Below are 18,281 nucleotides of genomic sequence, written 5' to 3'. Positions count from 1 at the left end.
CTGGAAGGGGGGGGGGAAAGTGTCCGGACTGGAAGGGGGGGGGGAAAGTGTCCGGACTGGAAGGGGGGGGGGAAAGTGTCCGGACTGGAAGGGGGGGGGGAAAGTGTCCGGACTGGAAGGGGGAGGGGAAAGTGTCCGGACTGGAAGGGGGGGGGAAAGTGTCCGGACTGGAAGGGGGGGGGAAAGTGTCCGGACCGGAAGGGGGGGGAAAGTGTCCGGACCGGAAGGGGGTGAAAGTGTCCGGACCGGAAGGGGGTGAAAGTGTCCGGACCGGAAGGGGGTGAAAGTGTCCGGACCGGAAGGGGGTGAAAGTGTCCGGACTGGAAGGGGGGGGGGGGGGGGGTGGAGTGTCCGGACTTGAAGTGGTTAAACAAAAAGTTTTTTTTGGTTTTTTTACTCCTACACTGCTTGTCTGCAGCAAATGATGATAGGATTGGACCTATCGCTTGTGAATAATGGGGAACTTGTCTGCCACCAAGAAACAGGATTAGATCTCAGAATGGCGCCCCGTTTTATAGGAATACCTTTTTTCCATGATACGTAAACATTCCTGGATTGGTTCCTTCTATACAGAAGGTCAACTTGCCTGATACTTAGAGGGAGAAGAGCCTCTGCTATAATCTCTGGAATGATGTTCCTGACTGTTTTTCTTGCCCATTTCTGAAACAGAAAATAATCAGAACGTTGTCAGGTTGGTTTCTATTATAAAATCACAACAGAGAAAATGGAAATCCTTTTTATAAGTGTAGCAAGTATCGCAGTGCAAGTAATAATCAGCACACTCAGCTGCTCTAAATGTGCTTGAAGACGTACAATAGATCATGCTGCATTAAAGCCAAAGCTCTGGGCCCATTCACACTAGGAACTGCATGTGAATCGCACAGGAATGCTGGGAAGTTCCTGTGCGATTCACCTGCGTTTCTGTGCAGTGCGATTTCAGCACAGTGACTAAATGGTTAGCACTTTTGCCTGGCAGTACTCGGGGTTGTTGGTTCAAATCCCAACCACGGCACCACCTGCCTGGAGTTTGCATGTTCTCCCTGTGCCTGCATGGGTTTCCTCTGGGTACTCTGGTTTCCTCCCACTCTGTAAAAGACATGCTGGTAAGCTAATTGGCTCCTGTCTAAATTGGCCTTAGTTCCATATCTGCCAATCCCTCCACTGGCTTCCCATTGCCCAACGAATAATATTCAAAACCTTAACAATCACATATAAAACCATTTATAACTCTGCCCCCAATTACATCACCAATCTTGTCTCCAAATATCACCCAAACCGTACTCTCCGTTCCTCGAACGACCTCCTGCTCTCTAGCTCCCTTGTCTCCTACTCCCATGCTCATCTCCAGGACTTCTCCAGAGCCTCCCCCATCCTCTGGAACTCTCTACCCCAGTTTATCTCCAGAGCCTCCCCCATCCTCTGGAACCATGCAGGGCTGCCATCAGAGGGGTACCTTCGGTACTCTTTCAGTGGAGGAGGATCGATGTGGGGGAGGGCAGTTGCAGAGCGATGGTCCTGTACCTCTCCCTCCAGCAGCTGACGAGCCAGGACCAGAGGACAGCCTGGAGCAGGGAGAGAAGAGCCCAGAGGAGATGAACTGTGCTGTGTTCTGTGGGATCTCCCTGCCTCCATCCCTACACTGACAGATCGTATGGGACTGCACACACCTCCCCCCCTCCTCCTTCCTGCTGCTCGGAGATCAGCAGCCCTTGGTGCAGGTATGTGTGTGCAGTCCCATACGATCTGAGAAACAAAGAGAGGGAAAAGAGAGAGAGGGAGAGAGAGGGGGGAGAGAGAGGAGAGAGGGAGAGAGAGGGGGGGGAGGATAGATGGGGGAAGAGAGAGAGGGGGAAGATAAAGAGGGGAAGATAAAGAGGGGGAAGAGAGAGGAGGGGAGGGAGAGAGAGGGGGGGGGTAGATGGGGGAGAGAGGGAAGAGAGAGAGGGGGAAGGTACAGAGGGGGAAGAGAGAGGAGGGGAGAGAGGGAGAGAAGGAGAGAGAGAGGGAGGAGAGGGAGGATAGGTAGAGGAGAGGGGGAAGGTAAAGAGGGGGAAGAGAGAGGAGGGGAGAGAGGGAGAGAAGAGAAGAGGGGAGAGAGAGAAGAGGGGAGAGAGAGAAGAGGGGAGAGAGAGAAGAGGGGAGAGAGAGAAGAGGGGAGAGAGAGAAGAGGGGAGAGAGAGAGGGGGGGTGGAGGGGGAAGAGAGAGGGGGGAGAGGGGGGAGGGGGAAGAGAGAGAGGGGGAGAGGGAAGAGAGAAGGGAAGGGGGAGTGGGGGAGAGAGAGAGGAGGGGAGAGAGGGAGAGAAGGAGAGAGAGAGGGAGGAGAGGGAGGATAGGTAGAGGAGAGGGGGAAGGTAAAGAGGGGGAAGAGAGAGGAGGGGAGAGAGGGAGAGAAGAGAAGAGGGGAGAGAGAGAAGAGGGGAGAGAGAGAAGAGGGGAGAGAGAGAAGAGGGGAGAGAGAGAAGAGGGGAGAGAGAGAAGAGGGGAGAGAGAGAAGAGGGGAGAGAGAGAAGAGGGGAGAGAGAGAGGGGGGGTGGAGGGGGAAGAGAGAGGGGGGAGAGGGGGGAGGGGGAAGAGAGAGAGGGGGAGAGGGAAGAGAGAAGGGAAGGGGGAGTGGGGGAGAGAGAGAGGAGGGAGAGAGGGGGAGGGGAGAGATATGGAGAGAGGGAGAGAGAGAGGGAGGGGTGGTAGATGGGGGAGGGGGGAGATAAAGAGGGTGAAGAAAGAGGAGGGGAGAGAGAGGGGGGGGTAGATGGGGGAGAGGGGGGAAGAGAGAGAGGGGGAAGATAAAGAGGGGGAAGAGAGAGGGGGGGGGAGAGGGAGAGAAGGAGAGAGAGAGGGGGGGGAGAGGGAGGATAGGTGGAGGAGAGGGGGGAGAGAGAGAGGGGGGAAGGTGAAGAGGGGGAAGAGAGAGGAGGGGGGGAGGGAGAGAGAGAGGGGGGAGAGAGATGGGGGAGGGGAGAGAGGGGGGAGAGAGAGGGGGAGAGAGAGGGGGGAGAGAGGAGGGAAGGGGGGGAGGAGGGAGAGAGAGAGGGGGGAGATAGGGAGAGAGAGGGGGAGGGGGTAGATGGGGAAGAGAGAGATGGGGGAGGTGGGGAAGAGAGAGAGGGAGAGAGAGGGGGAAGAGAGAGGGGAGAGGGGGAAGAGAGAGGGGGAGATAAAGAGGGGGAAGAGAGAGGAGGGGAGAGAAGGAGAGAGAGGGGGGAGGGGGAGGGGGGAGAGGGGGAGGGGGGAGAGGGAGGGGAGGGAGAGAGAAGGGGGAAGAGAGGGAGAGAGAGAGAGAGGAGGGAGAGAGAGAGGAGGGAGAGAGAGAGAGGAGGGAGAGAGAGAGAGGAGGGAGAGAGAGAGGAGGGAGAGAGAGAGAGGAGGGAGAGAGAGAGAGGAGAGAGGAGGGAGAGAGAGAGAGGAGGGGGAGAGAGGAGGGAGAGGTAGAGAGGAGGGAGGGGGAGAGAGGAGGGAGGGGGAGAGAGAGGAGGGGGGGAGAGAGGAGGGGGGGAGAGAGAGAGGGGGGGAAAGAGAGGAGGGGGGAGGGGAAGGAGAGAGGGGGAGAGACAGGGGGGAGAGGGGGAAGAGAGAGAGAGAGGAGAGAGAGAGGGAAGAGAGAGAGACTGGATGATCAGCTGCGGCCAGAACACCATAGAAATGCTGCTCCTGAACACACGGGTGTCCTGGGTGGGCCGGAGAGACTCTGTTTGCATGTAACCACTCGGATAATCAATACAACATTTTGCATTAATAGAGTAAATACTCGGTCTTTTAGCCTGCTTAATCCAGTTTTAAAAAATCTTACCAGTCATGTTGCTCAAGCCGAAATCAAGGTGAACTTTAGCTCCTCCTTTGTTCCCATAAAGATGGCTGCGTGACGGGCTCGTCATAGAGCTGAAAATGACAATTAATTATTGATATATCTTACAATCTAGTCACTATAATCCACACAGCGCCCTAACAGTACACATCTTCTATTGTTCTCAGACGCGAATGTGGTACTCAAATGCAACAATAATCAAAAGTGCAGTGATCAGGAAACAAATATAACATTTGTCAATGATAGACAATTCAATAAAATAGTGTGAACAATATGTGAATCATCCACCCAATAAATCATCATATATCCGTAAGTTCATACATTTATAGAAGTCCCAGAAAAGGTGCAACCATGCAGTCTGTAAATTATTCTTAGATTGTAAGCTCCCAGGATCAGGGCCCTCCTAACCCTCTTGTATTGACCTGTATTGTTGCTGTATTATTTCTCTGCAGGAGAAAATTGGATCGTGCTTTGCTGGGTTTTTTGCCTTCCTCTGGATCAATTGCAGGTGTAGGATTATAACTTTTTTTTTTTTTCTATGGTTGAACTGGATGGACTTTTGTCTTTTTTTAGCCAGACTAACTATGTAACTATTTATTGTCTCCCTTTATATTGTAAAGCGCTGAGAAAACTGTTGGCGCCATATAAATCCTGTATAATAATAATAATAATATCTCCTCCTCCCATGCTCATCTCCAGGACTTCTCCAGAGCTTCCCCCATCCTCTGGAACTCTCTACCCCAATTTATCAGACTGTCGCCTACTCTGCTCACTTTTAGGCGATCTCTGAAAACCTATCTCTTCAGGGAAGCCTATCCTGCCCTCAGCTAATAATGGAATCTTCTACTCCTCCTACCAGGCCATCCCCCACAGTTACTACCTTTGGTACCACTAGCCCCTCCCTCTTAGATTGTAAGCTCCCAGGATCAGGGCCCTCCTATCCCTCTTGTATTTATTTATTTCAGGTTCTTATATAGCGCCGTCAATTTACGCAGCGCATTACATATATATTGTACATTCACATCAGTCCCTGACCCTCAAGGGGTGTACAATCTAAGGTCCCTAACCCTCAAGGGGCGTACAATCTAAGGTCCCTAACTTACATTCATACATACACATACTAGGGACAATATAGACAGGAGCCAATTAACCTAGCAGCATGTCTTTGGAGTGTGGGAGGAAACCAGAGTACCCAGAGGAAACCCACGCAGTCACAGGGAGAACATAAAAACTTCAGGCAGGTGGTGCCGTGGCTGGGATTCGAAACCAACGACCCGAGTACTGCCAGGCGGAAGTGCTAACCATTTAGCCACTGTGCTGCCCACAGTATAGGATTATAACTTTTTTTTTTTTTCTATGGTTGAACTGGATGGACTTTTGTCTTTTTTCAGCCAGGCTAACTATGTAACTTTGTATTGTCTCCCTTTATATTGTAAAGCGCTGAGCAAACTGTTGGCGCTATATAAATCCTGTATAATAATATAAATCCTGTATAATTATAATAATATAAATCCTGTATAATAATAATAATAATAATATAAATCCTGTATAATAATAATAATATAAATCCTGTATAATAATAATAATATAAATCCTGTATAATAATATAAATCCTGTATAATAATAATAATATAAATCCTGTATAATAATAATATAAATCCTGTATAATAATAATAATAATATAAATCCTGTATAATAATAATATAAATCCTGTATAATAATAATAATAATAATAATATAAATCCTGTATAATAATAATAATAATAATATAAATCCTGTATAATAATAATATAAATCCTGTATAATAATAATAAGAATATAAATCCTGTATAATAATAAGAATATAAATCCTGTATAATAATAATATAAATCCTGTATAATAATAATAAGAATATAAATCCTGTATAATAATAATAATATAAATCCTGTATAATAATAATATAAATCCTGTATAATAATAATAATATAAATCCTGTATAATAATAATATAAATCCTGAATAATAATAATAATATAAATCCTGTATAATAATAATATAAATCCTGTATAATAATAATAATAATATAAATACTGTATAATAATAAAAATATTGCCAAAACCAAGAAGATTCAGAGAAATGTGCTGCTACGTCCATCTGTATCCAACGGTGCCCCTCACTCCTGGTCCGCCCCACCATCATGATTAAAACGGGGGGCTTACCGTTGCGTTGTGGTCAGAGTGGTCAAACTGCACCTTTTAGTAGCTGACCGAACCCTTAGAAACCTACAAATCTCAGCATGCCCTAAGTAGCAATAAACAAGTATGCACAGCCCTGCAGGCATCTATACTCTGCACATCCCGCTGTCGCTCCATTCACACGCATGACAATACTATTTTATTTATTTCCTAAATAACAAAGGACACTTTACTGAGCGCTCACCTCCCAGACTCTGCCTCCGATGTCTCCTGAGATTTCATCTGGAAGGTAAAGGTTGCGGATTTCCTCTCGCTCTCCCTCACTGGTCTCTCATCTGCAAACAGTGACATACCTGGAGTTAGCTCTGCTCACCGGAGGTATGAAATGCTCTGCTGACCCCCTTCCCTCCTAGTTTCAGCTGAGTTGCTGCATGGCCGCTGCAGTGAGGAGTAATGGGCCTGGCTGACAGTTGGATGAACTGAACTTCATGCCTAAACCAAACAAACTCCTGGGGAAGCCATAGCAACATCCCAGGCCGTACACAACAGAAACCTGGCCAGGGAGCAGCCTGGACCTCCCGTCTACTCACCCTGTGGGTAAGATTGGTTTGGATTAACCTTTTCACCGCCTTGCATGACAAAAATCGATTGACTTTTACAAAGAGAAAAAAAAAATAAAAGCACGTCAAGCTGGAGTCCTCTGGGGATGTTAGAAAAACTAAGTCTGGCCATACATTATACAATTTTCTTCAGAATTTTGCTTTAGATTTACCAAAAACCATATAATATGAGGTCAAACCTAAGCAAAACTTTCAGTTGTATCCAATTAGGCCGGCCCTTGTACTACATAGTTGAAGGTAAATCTAAAGGAAATTGGGCAGAAATTGTATAGTATATAATCACAAATCATCAGAACCAAAGAAATGTGTATTAAAATTAAATGCTGCTGTACATAAGTGCAATATACACCAAAAAATATGAAAACATCACAAACAGCGCAAATAATTAATACTAAAGCAATAAAATTAAAAAATATTAAATCATATAAAATCATATAAAATTACATTTCTAAAATCAAAAAAATTATATGATTTAATATTTTTAATTTTATTGATTTAGTATTAATTATTTGCGCTGTTTGTGATGTTTTCATAGAAATTGTATAGTGTATGGTCATAGGCAGATCATTTTTTTTTTTAACCGGCCAGCAGGCTGATTAAAAAAAAGACAGATTCTGCCATTCACACTTATGAGGCGGATATAGGAATCCTCCATGCTGTGTAGTGGTGCACCAAAATGAAAATTCTGGTGCCGAAACCGAAAATTCTGGATGCACTCAAATCCAAAAAAATTCAGGAAAACAGAAACCAAAATGGACAGTTTTTAAAAATTAATATAATTTTCAAACGCAATTTTTTGGGAAAAAATACACTTTAATGATTTAAAAAAATGTAATACATACCCCAATTTTTTTTGTAAAATACGAAATATGATGTTCCGCCGAGTAAATAGATACCCAACATGTCATAGCAAAAAAGAATAAAAGAGGGCGCACTCTCCTCGTGCATTACCGTGATAAAAAGAAATTTAATGTGATATAAACAAATGGATACTCACAAACCAATAGATAAAAAAACACAGAGAGAGAGACACAATTAACGGTCCCAGGTAGCGGGCATCCGCTAACGCATTTCGGGAGTCGAGCTCCCTTAATCAGAGCTGACTACCCAACATGTCATGCTTTGAAATTGCGCATGCTCATGGAATGGCATGAAACTACGGTACTTAAAATTCTCCATGGGTGACGCTTTAAACATTTCTACAGGTTACCAGAATTATTGCTCTTGTTCTGACGTTCTTGACGATACCTCACGTGTGGTTTGAACCCCATTTACATATGTGGGCGTGGCCTACATATGTATTCACCATTAAGCGTGAGCACAGGGGGACAGGGGCACTGTAAACTTTTTTTATTATTATTTTAGTACTTTATTTTTTTTTTTTACACTGTCCCTTTAAAAAAAATTTTTTTATCACTTTTATTCCTATCACAAGGAAAGTAAACACCACCTGTGACAGAAATAAGCAGTGACAGGTCCTCTTTATGGAGAGATATGGGATCAATAAGGCATTTAAACTTTTTTTATTATTATTTATTTACCATAATTGATTTTTTTTATACTGTTCCTTAAAAAAATGTAATCACTTTTATTCCTATCAGAAAGAATGCATGAATCCCTTGTGATAGAAATAAGCAGTGACGGGTCCTCTTTATGGAGAGATCTGGGTCCATTAAGGATAGTTAGTGTTGGCTTTTCTTCCACTTTAAAGGATAAGTTCACCTTTTGCTAAAAAATAATAAATGCACATTTTTCTGCAGGTAAAAAAAATGTGCATTTATAATTTATTCGTTGCAGGAACCTGTAAACCAGGGGTGTCAAACTGGCGGCCCTCCAGCTGTTACCAAACTACAAGTCCCATCATGCCTCTGCCTTTGGGAGTCCTGTTTGTAACTGTCAATCTTGCAGTGCCTCATGGGACTTGTAGTTTGGCAGCAGCTGGAGGGCTGCCAGTTTGACACTCGTGCTGTAAACCATTGCACCAATGATTAGCAGATCTCTGGTGCCATACATGTCTCCTGCAGATCTGTCAGTATATCTGCTTGATTATATATGATGTACAGGCAAACAGATACCATGACAGGAAGAATGAATGAACTACCACAGCACTCCACAGTGTTGTGGTAGTTCATTGATCACTGCAAGCTGACAGCTGCTAAGGCTGTTGGGACTTCTCATTCACAGAGGACTGTGAATGAGTGCCACGGCCGGGTGGGCGGAGCCCAGCAAGGCCGCATTTCCTTTACATTTTTACAGCTAGCAGGAGAAGATCCCCCGATAGCTGTCAAAGCGGGGGAGTGGGTGTGACGGGAGTCACTTTGGGTGGGGGGCCCATGGAACCCATCTCACTTTGGAGAGGTGGGGAGACCCCTGTCTCAACTCCCCATATCCCTATTATGTGTAAGTCACCCTGTGCCTGTTTGGGGTACAGGGTGATCTGTTCTAATATTGGGGTGGAGGGTTGTGGATTGTTTGGTGTCATGTGGTTGCATCCCATTGTTCTATTGTGTGTCTTGCTTGTGAGCAAACTATTATGGGATGTATGTGTTTATGTGTATTGGCTTGGTAGGGGGTGTCTCCAGCAGCCCTCCCTCCTGATGGGACTGCCTGTTGGTGTGTCTCTTGTATCTGTGTTAACATAAAGTAGTCTACTCTGGTTTACTTCAAGACTGGTGTCATCTATTCTTGTATGGTCAGCTGTGGTGTCTGTGGTTGGTGTTCGGACGGGGAAGCGGTATTCTAACGGAAGTACCCAAGTGCAGTATGGGGTCGGTTCCGTTACAGCGGGGGCTGGTCTATTCATAACATGTTACACCCTGAATATGAGTATAACATGTTACAAAAGTGAATTATCCTTTAGGACCTCTCCAAACATTTCTCCACTACAGTCATGTACCCACCTAGTGTTTCCAATGTACCCGCCATGTGGATAACAAAAAGACGGTAATCAGCGTTCTGTCTGGTCACTGGATTCAGGCGCAGATCCAGAGTTTTCAGCTGTGCCAAATGTTGGAGATGCTTCACTTCCTCAAGAGATGCAATGTCATTATAATACAAGTTCAGGTAACAAAGAGAGTGTAAGTATTCAATTCCCTGCGAAAGCAAACCATAAAATGACTTTTATTACATGGCACCTCTTTATAATATGCAGCCTAGTCCCACACACAGCAGAGGAAAGCAATGTGTGGCCATTAGTTTGTTGACACCCGACCATCACATGTATAAGAGCTTGTTAGACATCCTATCCCAAGACCATGGGCATCCCCACCCAATTAGACTGTAAGCTCTCATGACCAGGGCCCCCTTTACCCTCTTTGTATGGTAACTGTACTGTCTCTGTCAACTGTAGGGTTTTACCACCCCTCAACGGTGAGCCCTGAACAATTTAGAATACAGTGTTGTCACTAAGTGAACTCACCTGCAAACTGATTATTATATTTCTAGACAAGTCCAGGGAACGGAGACTTTTGAAGTTTTTAAATGCATCCCCCAAGTTGACAATCTTCTCTCGGTACGTCCCTTGTAGTGCCAGAGACTCCACCGTGCCTAGAAAGATGGTAATGAAGATTTTAAAGTGTTATTAACCCCAGGAACCTGCATTCACTATATCCGCTCTCCCCGGAGCCTGCATTCACTATATTCATTCTACCCGGACCCCGCATTCACTATATCTGCTCTCCCCGGACCCCGCATTCACTATATCCGCTCTCCCCGGACCCTGCATTCACTACATCCGCTCTCGCCGGACCCTGCATTCACTACATCCGCTCTCCCCGGACCCTGCATTCACTACATCCGCTCTCCCCGGACCCTGCATTCACTACATCCGCTCTCCCCGGACCCCGCATTCACTATATCCGGTCTCTCCGGACCCCACATTCACTACATCCGCTCTCCCCGGACCCCGCATTCATTATATCCGCTCTCCCCGGACCCCGCATTCACTATATCCGCTCTCCCCGGACCCCGCATTCACTATATCTGGTCTCTCCGACCCCGCATTCACTATATCCGCTCTCCCCGGACCCTGCATTCACTACATCCGCTCTCCCCGGACCCCGCATTCACTATATCCAGTCTCCCCGGACCCCGCATTCACTATATATGCTCTCCCCGGACCCTGCATTCACTACATCCGCTCTCCCCAGACCCCGCATTCACTACATCCGGTCTCCCCAAACCCTGCATTCACTATATCTGGTCTCCCCAGACCCCGCATTCCCTATATCCGCTCTCCCCGGACCCCGCATTCACTACATCCGGTCTCCCCGGACCCCGCATTCACTATATCCGGTCTCCCCGGACCCTGCATTCACTATATCCGCTCTCTCCAGACCCCGCATTCACCATATCCGCTCTCCCCGGATCCCGTATTCACCATATCAGCTCTCCCCAGACCCCGCATTCACTATATCCGCTCTCCCCGGACCCCGCATTCACTATATCTGCTCTCCCCGGACCCCGCATTCACTATATTCGCTCTCCCCGGACCCCGCATTCACTATATTCGCTCTCCCTGGACCCTGCATTCAATATATCCGGTCTCCCAGGACCCCGCATTCACTATATCCGCTCTCCTCGGACCCTGCATCCACTATATCCGCTCTCCCCGGACCCTGCATTCACTATATCCGCTGTCCCCGGACCCCGCATTCACTATATCCGCTCTGCCCGGACCCCGCATTCACTATATCCGCTCTCCCCGGACCCCGCATTCACTATATCCGCTCTCCCCGGACCCTGCATGCACTATATCCAGTCTCCCAAGACCCTGCATTCACTATATCCGGTCTCCCCGGACCCTGCATTCACTATATCTGCTCTCCTCGGACCCCGCATTCACTATATCTGCTCTCCCCAGACCCCGCATTCACTATATCTGCTCTCCCCGGATCCCGCATTATTTTAGTAAATATAAACTGCTAAATACCTTTTCTTATCAGCAGTATATAGCAGTCTTGTGACTTTATCAGTGTCCAGCAAAGCACTGGTTAAAGCTTGTAGGATTTTTCATTCTCCTCTGATTGTCTTATAAGACTGCAGAACCCCTGATCTCTGTCTGGACAGTGCTGATTGGTCCTGTGCTGATCACATGCACCCAACCACACAAACAACTCTTTAGCAATACACACCAAACTGAGCACGTGCAGCTTGCCCCCAAGGCTCTGTTCTATCAGCAGAAAGATTGTGGACAGTAGAAAAAGAGGAGGATCAGAGAAGACAGGATCAAACAGCCTTTTTACACAATGCAGAGGATTAACCCCTTAGGTTCCACAGTGAGTATAACAAGCATGCTTTACTGCATCTACAGACTGATTGTACTGTTGTGGGTTTAGTAACACTTTAAGTTGAGCAATGGACTTCAGATATTACAAAACTACAAGTCTGGAGTCTACCTGGAGGGGCATGATGGGAGTTGTAGTTCTTGGAAGGGCTGGAATGTAGTCCTTGGTTTGAATATTGTTACAGTTTATGCAAAGCTTTACATACTATATCAGAGGAGTAGCTCAAAGCTTGTGGGCCCCGAGGAAAAAGTTGACCTTGGCTACCGCCACCCCCCACACCACCACCTGGGAGGTCTGCTAGTTACACAAGGATGCTCTGTGACTCAGTGGCTCTCTCTCTCCTGCTGCATGTGCACACAAGGTGGGGGCAGACAGGCCACACTCTGACCTGCCGGATGAAAGTGATGGGCTTCTATGTAAAAGAGGAAACTCAAAGGGCCCGGCCTGCGCCCTGCCCGGGGTGGACTGGCCTTCTCCCTTTCAGATTCACACACAAGCCCACCGCTTTCACCTGGCAGCTCAGAATGTGGGCTGCCTGCCCCCCACCTAGTGTGCACATGTGCGGCTGAGCAGGTGGGAGGGGCTGTACCGGGCTGGGCAGGGGGGCTGACAATAGAATGGAGGAAAGGGCTTGTCCCATCAACCTGTGTAAGTGAAAGTGGAAACTCAGAGGACCCAGAATGGGCTTGGGTGGGCCCCTGCTTAGCCGGCATGGGCCCTCTGAGTTTACTGAATGACCTAAGCAGGTTGATGGGGCAAGCACATTACAACAACAACCCTCATTGAATGGTCATTAGTATGGCAGCTCTAGGGATGGTTGCTACAGGAAACATTATTAGCAGCCCTCTATGAATGGTTGCCATGGTGAACATTATTATACCAGCCCTCTATGGATGGTTGCCATGGTGAATGTTATAGCAGCCCTCTATGGATGGTTGCCATGGTGAATGTTATAGCAGCCCTCTATGGATGGTTGCCATGGTGAATGTGTAGTATAGCAGCCCTCCATGGATATTTACTATAATGAATGTTATTATAGCAGTCTTCTATGGATGGATGGTTGCCATAGTGAACATGGCAACCATTCATAGAGGGCTGCTATAATAATGTTCATCGTGGCAGCCTTCCATCAATTGTTGTCATGGTGAATAATATTATAGCGGCCCTCCATGGATGGTTGCCATGGTGAATATTACAGCAGCCCTCTATGGATGGTTACCATGGTGAATATTATTATAGCAGCCCTCACAGGATGGTTACCATGGTGAATATTATTATAGCAGCCCTCCATGGACGGTTATCATGGTGAATATTATTATAGCAGCCCTCTATGGATGGTTGCCATGGTGAATATTATTATAGCAGCCCTCTATGGATGGTTACCATGGTGAATATTATTATAGCAGCCCTCAATGAATGGTTGCCATGGTGAATATTATAGCAGCCCTCCATGGATGGTTGCCATGGAGAATATTATTATAGCAGCCCTCCATGGATGGTTACCATGGAGAATATTATTATAGCAGTCCTCCATGGATGGTTACCATGGTGAATATTATAGCAGCCCTCCATGGATGGTTACCATGGTGAATATTATAGCAGCCCTCACAGGATGGTTACCATGGTGAATATTATTATAGCAGCCCTCACAGGATGGTTACTATGGTGAACATTATTATAGCAGCCCTCTATGAATGGTTGCCGTGGAGAATATTATTATAGCAGCCCTCAGTGAATGGTTGCCGTGGAGAATATTATTATAGCAGCCCTCTATGGATGGTTACCATGGTGAATATTATAGCAGCCCTCTATGGATGGTTACCATGGTGAATATTATAGCAGCCCTCCATGGATGGTTACCATGGTGAATATTATTATAGCAGCCCTCAGATGATGGTTACCATGGAGAATATTATTATAGCAGCCCTCTATGGATGGTTACCATGGTGAATATTATTATAGCAGCACTCAGAGGATGGTTACCATGGAGATTATTATTATAGCAGCCATCTATGGATGGTTACCATGGTGAATATTATTATAGCAGCCCTCCATGGACGGTTACCATGGAGAATATTAGCAGCAGCCCTCTATGGACGGTTGCTATGGGTCACAGCATGTCACTCTCTGCCCCGTATTAGTATTGTTACTCAGGGTGCTCCTGGTGTTACCTGCCCCCACTGGCTGCAGCCCGGCTCTCTCGCACACCCAACTCTCCTTCAAACGAACCCTCCTCACCGCCATCCCATTGAATGGGTGCAGCCTCATCAACACTCCCCATAGCAACGGCGGGAAACAAGCAGAGTGGAGGGAAAGGTTCCGGGGGAGAGCGGGACACGGCACCTGGATACACAGTAGCTGGGGGAGGGAGGAGTAACCAATAGAGGCAGCGACAACCGAACCGGCCTGCTATAGGACGCTGTCTGGAGAGATGCTGTTGTCATGGAGAAGGGGGCGGGGAAAAGAGTTCAAGCGAGGACAGGAGGTGTTCGGAGCCTATGTGGAGGACGGAGAGCCTGGGATGTCTGTTCACAGGATAGGGGGCGGAGATTTCTTGCCGCTTCCTGGTTCGCTAAAAGTCATTTGGGGCGGCACTTTAGTGCTAGAGGTGGTGGGCGTGGTTTTAACTACAGTAAGACACACGGAGGGAGAAATCAGGTGCTAATGGGGCGCAGGATGGGCGGAAGTTAAGCACTAATGGGGATCAGGGTGGGCGGAAGCTAGGCGCTAACGGGGCGCTAGACATGCTCCTTAAGTACTCAGTCAGGCCGTACTTGTCCCCCCAACGCCCGGCTCCGCCTCTCCCACTTTTATCATAGCTGGGAAACCCCGCCCACCGCCCTTAGAAGCCGAGCTCTGCACCTGGGAGGGAATATGGGCGGGGATTCTACATTGTAGCCTCCTAATAGGCTATCTTTGGCTAAGCAGGGCTGAAGAGACCGGAAAGTGGGGCTCCACCCTCCTTCACCACTAGGGACGCTGTGTACGGTGGCCACTTCTTCCCTTTAACATCAAAGACATATGAAGGACACAGATTCCGGGGCTGAAAGAGGAGGTGCTAACTGTATCCCCGCCCCCTCCTGACCAGCCCATTGTTTGCAGTACGGCGCTGCATTAGTGTAACTGACAATTGCGCAGTCATGCAACACCGCACCCAAATGACATTTACGTCCTTTTTCCCACAAATAGAGCTTTCTTTCTGTGGTGCGTTTTTTATTTAATAAAAAGCACTGACACTGTACTAATGGCACTGGGCAGGGGTTAACATCTGGGGTGATCAAAGGGTTAACTGTGTGCTGTGTGTTACTATGGAGACATGCTATGCAGAGGGATACAAAGCAGCATGTCCTTGCTGACAGGAGAGAGATCCGGGTTAGTTACATACAGACCTCCCCTGTCAGCTTTGTCCCACAATCACTGAGACCAGGGACCCGGGGATTGATATCTCAGGCAGCCAATACTCCTCCTCCTTCACTCCTCACACATCCTGCTCCTCCTACCAGCTCCTCCTCCTTCACTCCTCACACATCCTGCTCCTCCTCCCAGCTCCTCCTCCTTCTCTCTTCATACATCCTGCTCCTCCTCCTTCACTCCTCACACATCCTGCTCCTCCTCCTTCACTCCTCACACATCCTGCTCCTCCTCCCAGCTCCTCCTCCTTCACTCCTCACACATCCTGCTCCTCCTCCTTCACTCCTCACACATCCTGCTTCTCCCAGCTCCTCCTCCTTCTCTCCTCACACATCCTGCTCCTCCTCCTTCACTCCTCACACATCCTGCTCCTCCTCCCAGCTCCTCCTCCTTCACTCCTCACACATCCTGCTCCTCCTCCCAGCTCCTCCTTCTCTCCTCACACATCCTGCTCCTCCTCCTTCACTCCTCACACATCCTGCTCCTCCTCCCAGCTGCTCCTCCTTCACTCCTCACACATCCTGCTCCTCCCAGCTCCTCCTTCTCTCCTCACACATCCTGCTCCTCCTCCTTCACTCCTCACACATCCTGCTCCTCCTCCCAGCTCCTCCTCCTTCACTCCACACATCCTGCTCCTCCTCCTTCACTCCTCACACATCCTGCTCCTCCTCCCAGCTCCTCCTTCTCTCCTCACACATCCTGCTCCTCCTCCTTCACTCCTCACACATCCTGCTCCTCCTCCCAGCTCCTCCTCCTTCACTCCTCACACATCCTGCTCCTCCTCCTTCACTCCTCACACATCCTGCTCCTCCTTCCTGCTCCTCTTTCACTCCTCACAGCTGCTCCTCCCTCTTCACTTCCCGCAACTCCTCCTTCACTCCTCCACCCAGCTCCTCTTCCTTCATCACTCCTCCACCCAGCTACTCCTCTGCCCAGCTCCTCCTCCTCTCTTCCACTCAGCTCATCCTCCTCCGTCACTCCTCCACTGAGCTCCTCCAGAAAGCTTCTCCTCCACTCCTTCACCCAGTTCCTCCTCCTTTATCACTCCTTCCAGCTCCTCCGTCTTCACTCCTCCACCCAGCTTCTCCTCCTTTGTCACTCCTCCTTCTTCACTCCTTCACCCAGCTCCTCCTTCTCTCCACCCATCTCCTTCTCTGTTTTTACTCATCCACCCACCTCCTCCTCCTTCACTCCTTAACCTAGCTCCTCCTCCTCCTTTACTCCTCCACCCATCTCCTCCTCCTTCACTCCTCCACCCAGCTCCTCTTCCTTCACTCCTCCACCCATCTCCTCCTCCTTCACTCCTCCACCCCGCTCCGTCTCCTTCTTCACTCCTCTACTCAACTACTCCTCCTTCACTCCTCCGCCCATCTCCTCCTCCTTCACTCTACCCGGTCCTTCTCCTTCTTCACTCCTCTACCCAGCTGCTCCTCCTTCACTCCTCCACCCATCTCCTCCTCCTTCACTCCTCCACCCTGCTCCTTCTCCACTCCTCTACCCAGCTCCTCCTCCTTCACTCCTCCCCCCATCTCCTCCTCCTTCACTCCACCCCAGTCCTTCTCCTGCTTCACTCCTCTACCCAGCTCCTCTTCCTTCCCTCCCCCACCCTGCTCCTTCTCCTTCTTCACTCCTCTACCCAGATCCTCCTCCTTCACTCCTCCACCCATCTCCTCCTCCTTCACTCCACCCTGCTCCTTCTTCACTCCTCTACCCAGCTTCTTCTCCTTCACTCCTTCACCCAGCTCCTCTTTCTCCTTCACTCCTCCACTTAGCTCCTCCTCCTTCACTCCTCCACCCAGCTCCTCATTCTTCACTTCACCCAGCTTCTCCTCCTTCTTCACTCCTCGACCCAGACTCTTCTTTTTCACACCTCCACCCAGCTTCTGTCCACTTGTGTCATCATTGATTATCTCTATAATCCAGAAGGCAGGTCACATCCCAACTCATCCTCACACAACATTCTTTCCCACGTTTTTCTGCATTTGCGGTTTTTAGCTTTTTTTTTTTAAACGTCAAAAAAATGCCGGTTTGCTGCATTTTACCACGTTTTGCACATTTTTCAGCGTTAGATCGTTTTTACAGCTAAAAAACTCTAGAAACCGGCTAGTTTGGGGGTTTTTTTCTAGCCAAAAAATGTCCCAGCCAAAAAAACATTGATTCCAGTCTATGTGTGTACGGACACATAGGATAACATGCTGGGGGGGTTTACTGGCCAGGGGTGGACTGACCATTTGGAAACTCAGGCACTGCCCGAGGGCCTGGGGTCAGTAGGGGGCCCCATGAGATGCCCCTGGTACCTTTTTCATAGGCTTTTTTGAGTTTGGGCAAGTACACAGGGGCCCTATGATCCCCTATTGCCCGGGGGCCCCATGAGTTGTCAGTCCGCCCCTGTTACTGGCTGTAGAAAAAAACGTCAAAAGCCAAAAACAGCCGCTGTAAAAACGTCCCGTGTGCAGGAGGACTAAAACATATCAGAGTCATTCCTAGCTATTCCTCCTTAAGACCTCAACTCTTCACCTCCTGAGATCAGGTCCAGTGTATCTACCTGCCAGCAGGACCAACCTTTACCCCCTTGGTGACATCAAATCGGTATATGGACTTGTTCATCATTCTCGAGGTTTTTCATAATATTAGTCAGCAAAATAAAGGATTTTAGGAATATGTAGTTTTTGCATTTCTTTAATTGCTTACATTTCTGATTTTTTAGCCTTTCTTCAATCAGTAATTCTACCTGTTGCATTAACAGTCATTACCTTTGTTCCTGCACTTCGGTGTTTGTGTATCTCAGAAATGAGTGATCCAGCAAACGGTTCTTTATTATTCCTACTGAACATGAGAATTGATTTTGGGCAATTGCCATCAACCACAAAGCTTTCATTGCCTAACCCAAAGTAACCCAACACTATCAATGAATTTGCTACCCATATGGAAGAAAAATATATTTAAAAAATATTCTTCCCAAATATATTGACATATATTTGAAATGCT

At 47.9% G+C, this 18,281-nt stretch overlaps 1 protein-coding gene across 2 annotated transcripts in view; it reads right to left on the bottom strand.

Annotated features, from left to right (window-relative positions):
- LOC149435337 (leucine-rich repeat-containing protein 36-like) overlaps window positions 1–14,257 on the bottom strand; it is a 46,349-nt gene extending 32,092 nt beyond the window's left edge. Inside the window, exons 1-6 of one of the 2 annotated variants that reach the window (XM_089662758.1) lie at window positions 14,054–14,257; window positions 10,016–10,143; window positions 9,498–9,690; window positions 6,222–6,312; window positions 3,789–3,877; window positions 587–660 (exon numbers count right to left, since the gene is read on the bottom strand). In XM_089662758.1, the coding sequence (XP_089518884.1) occupies window positions 587–660; window positions 3,789–3,877; window positions 6,222–6,312; window positions 9,498–9,690; window positions 10,016–10,143; window positions 14,054–14,150 (672 nt within the window). In that variant the 5' untranslated portion in view covers window positions 14,151–14,257. The remainder of the gene's footprint in view (window positions 1–586; window positions 661–3,788; window positions 3,878–6,221; window positions 6,313–9,497; window positions 9,691–10,015; window positions 10,144–14,053) is intronic. The other variant, XM_089662759.1, reaches the window with a different exon arrangement.
- Window positions 14,258–18,281: the final 4,024 nt, after the last annotated feature.

The sequence above is a fragment of the Staurois parvus genome, unplaced genomic scaffold (genome assembly GCF_062004578.1).
Source record: "Staurois parvus isolate SC_StPar_1 unplaced genomic scaffold, SC_StPar_1.0 ptg001534l, whole genome shotgun sequence".
In the NCBI taxonomy this organism is placed as follows: domain Eukaryota; kingdom Metazoa; phylum Chordata; class Amphibia; order Anura; family Ranidae; genus Staurois; species Staurois parvus.
This window is presented reverse-complemented; position numbering and strand designations above follow the sequence as displayed.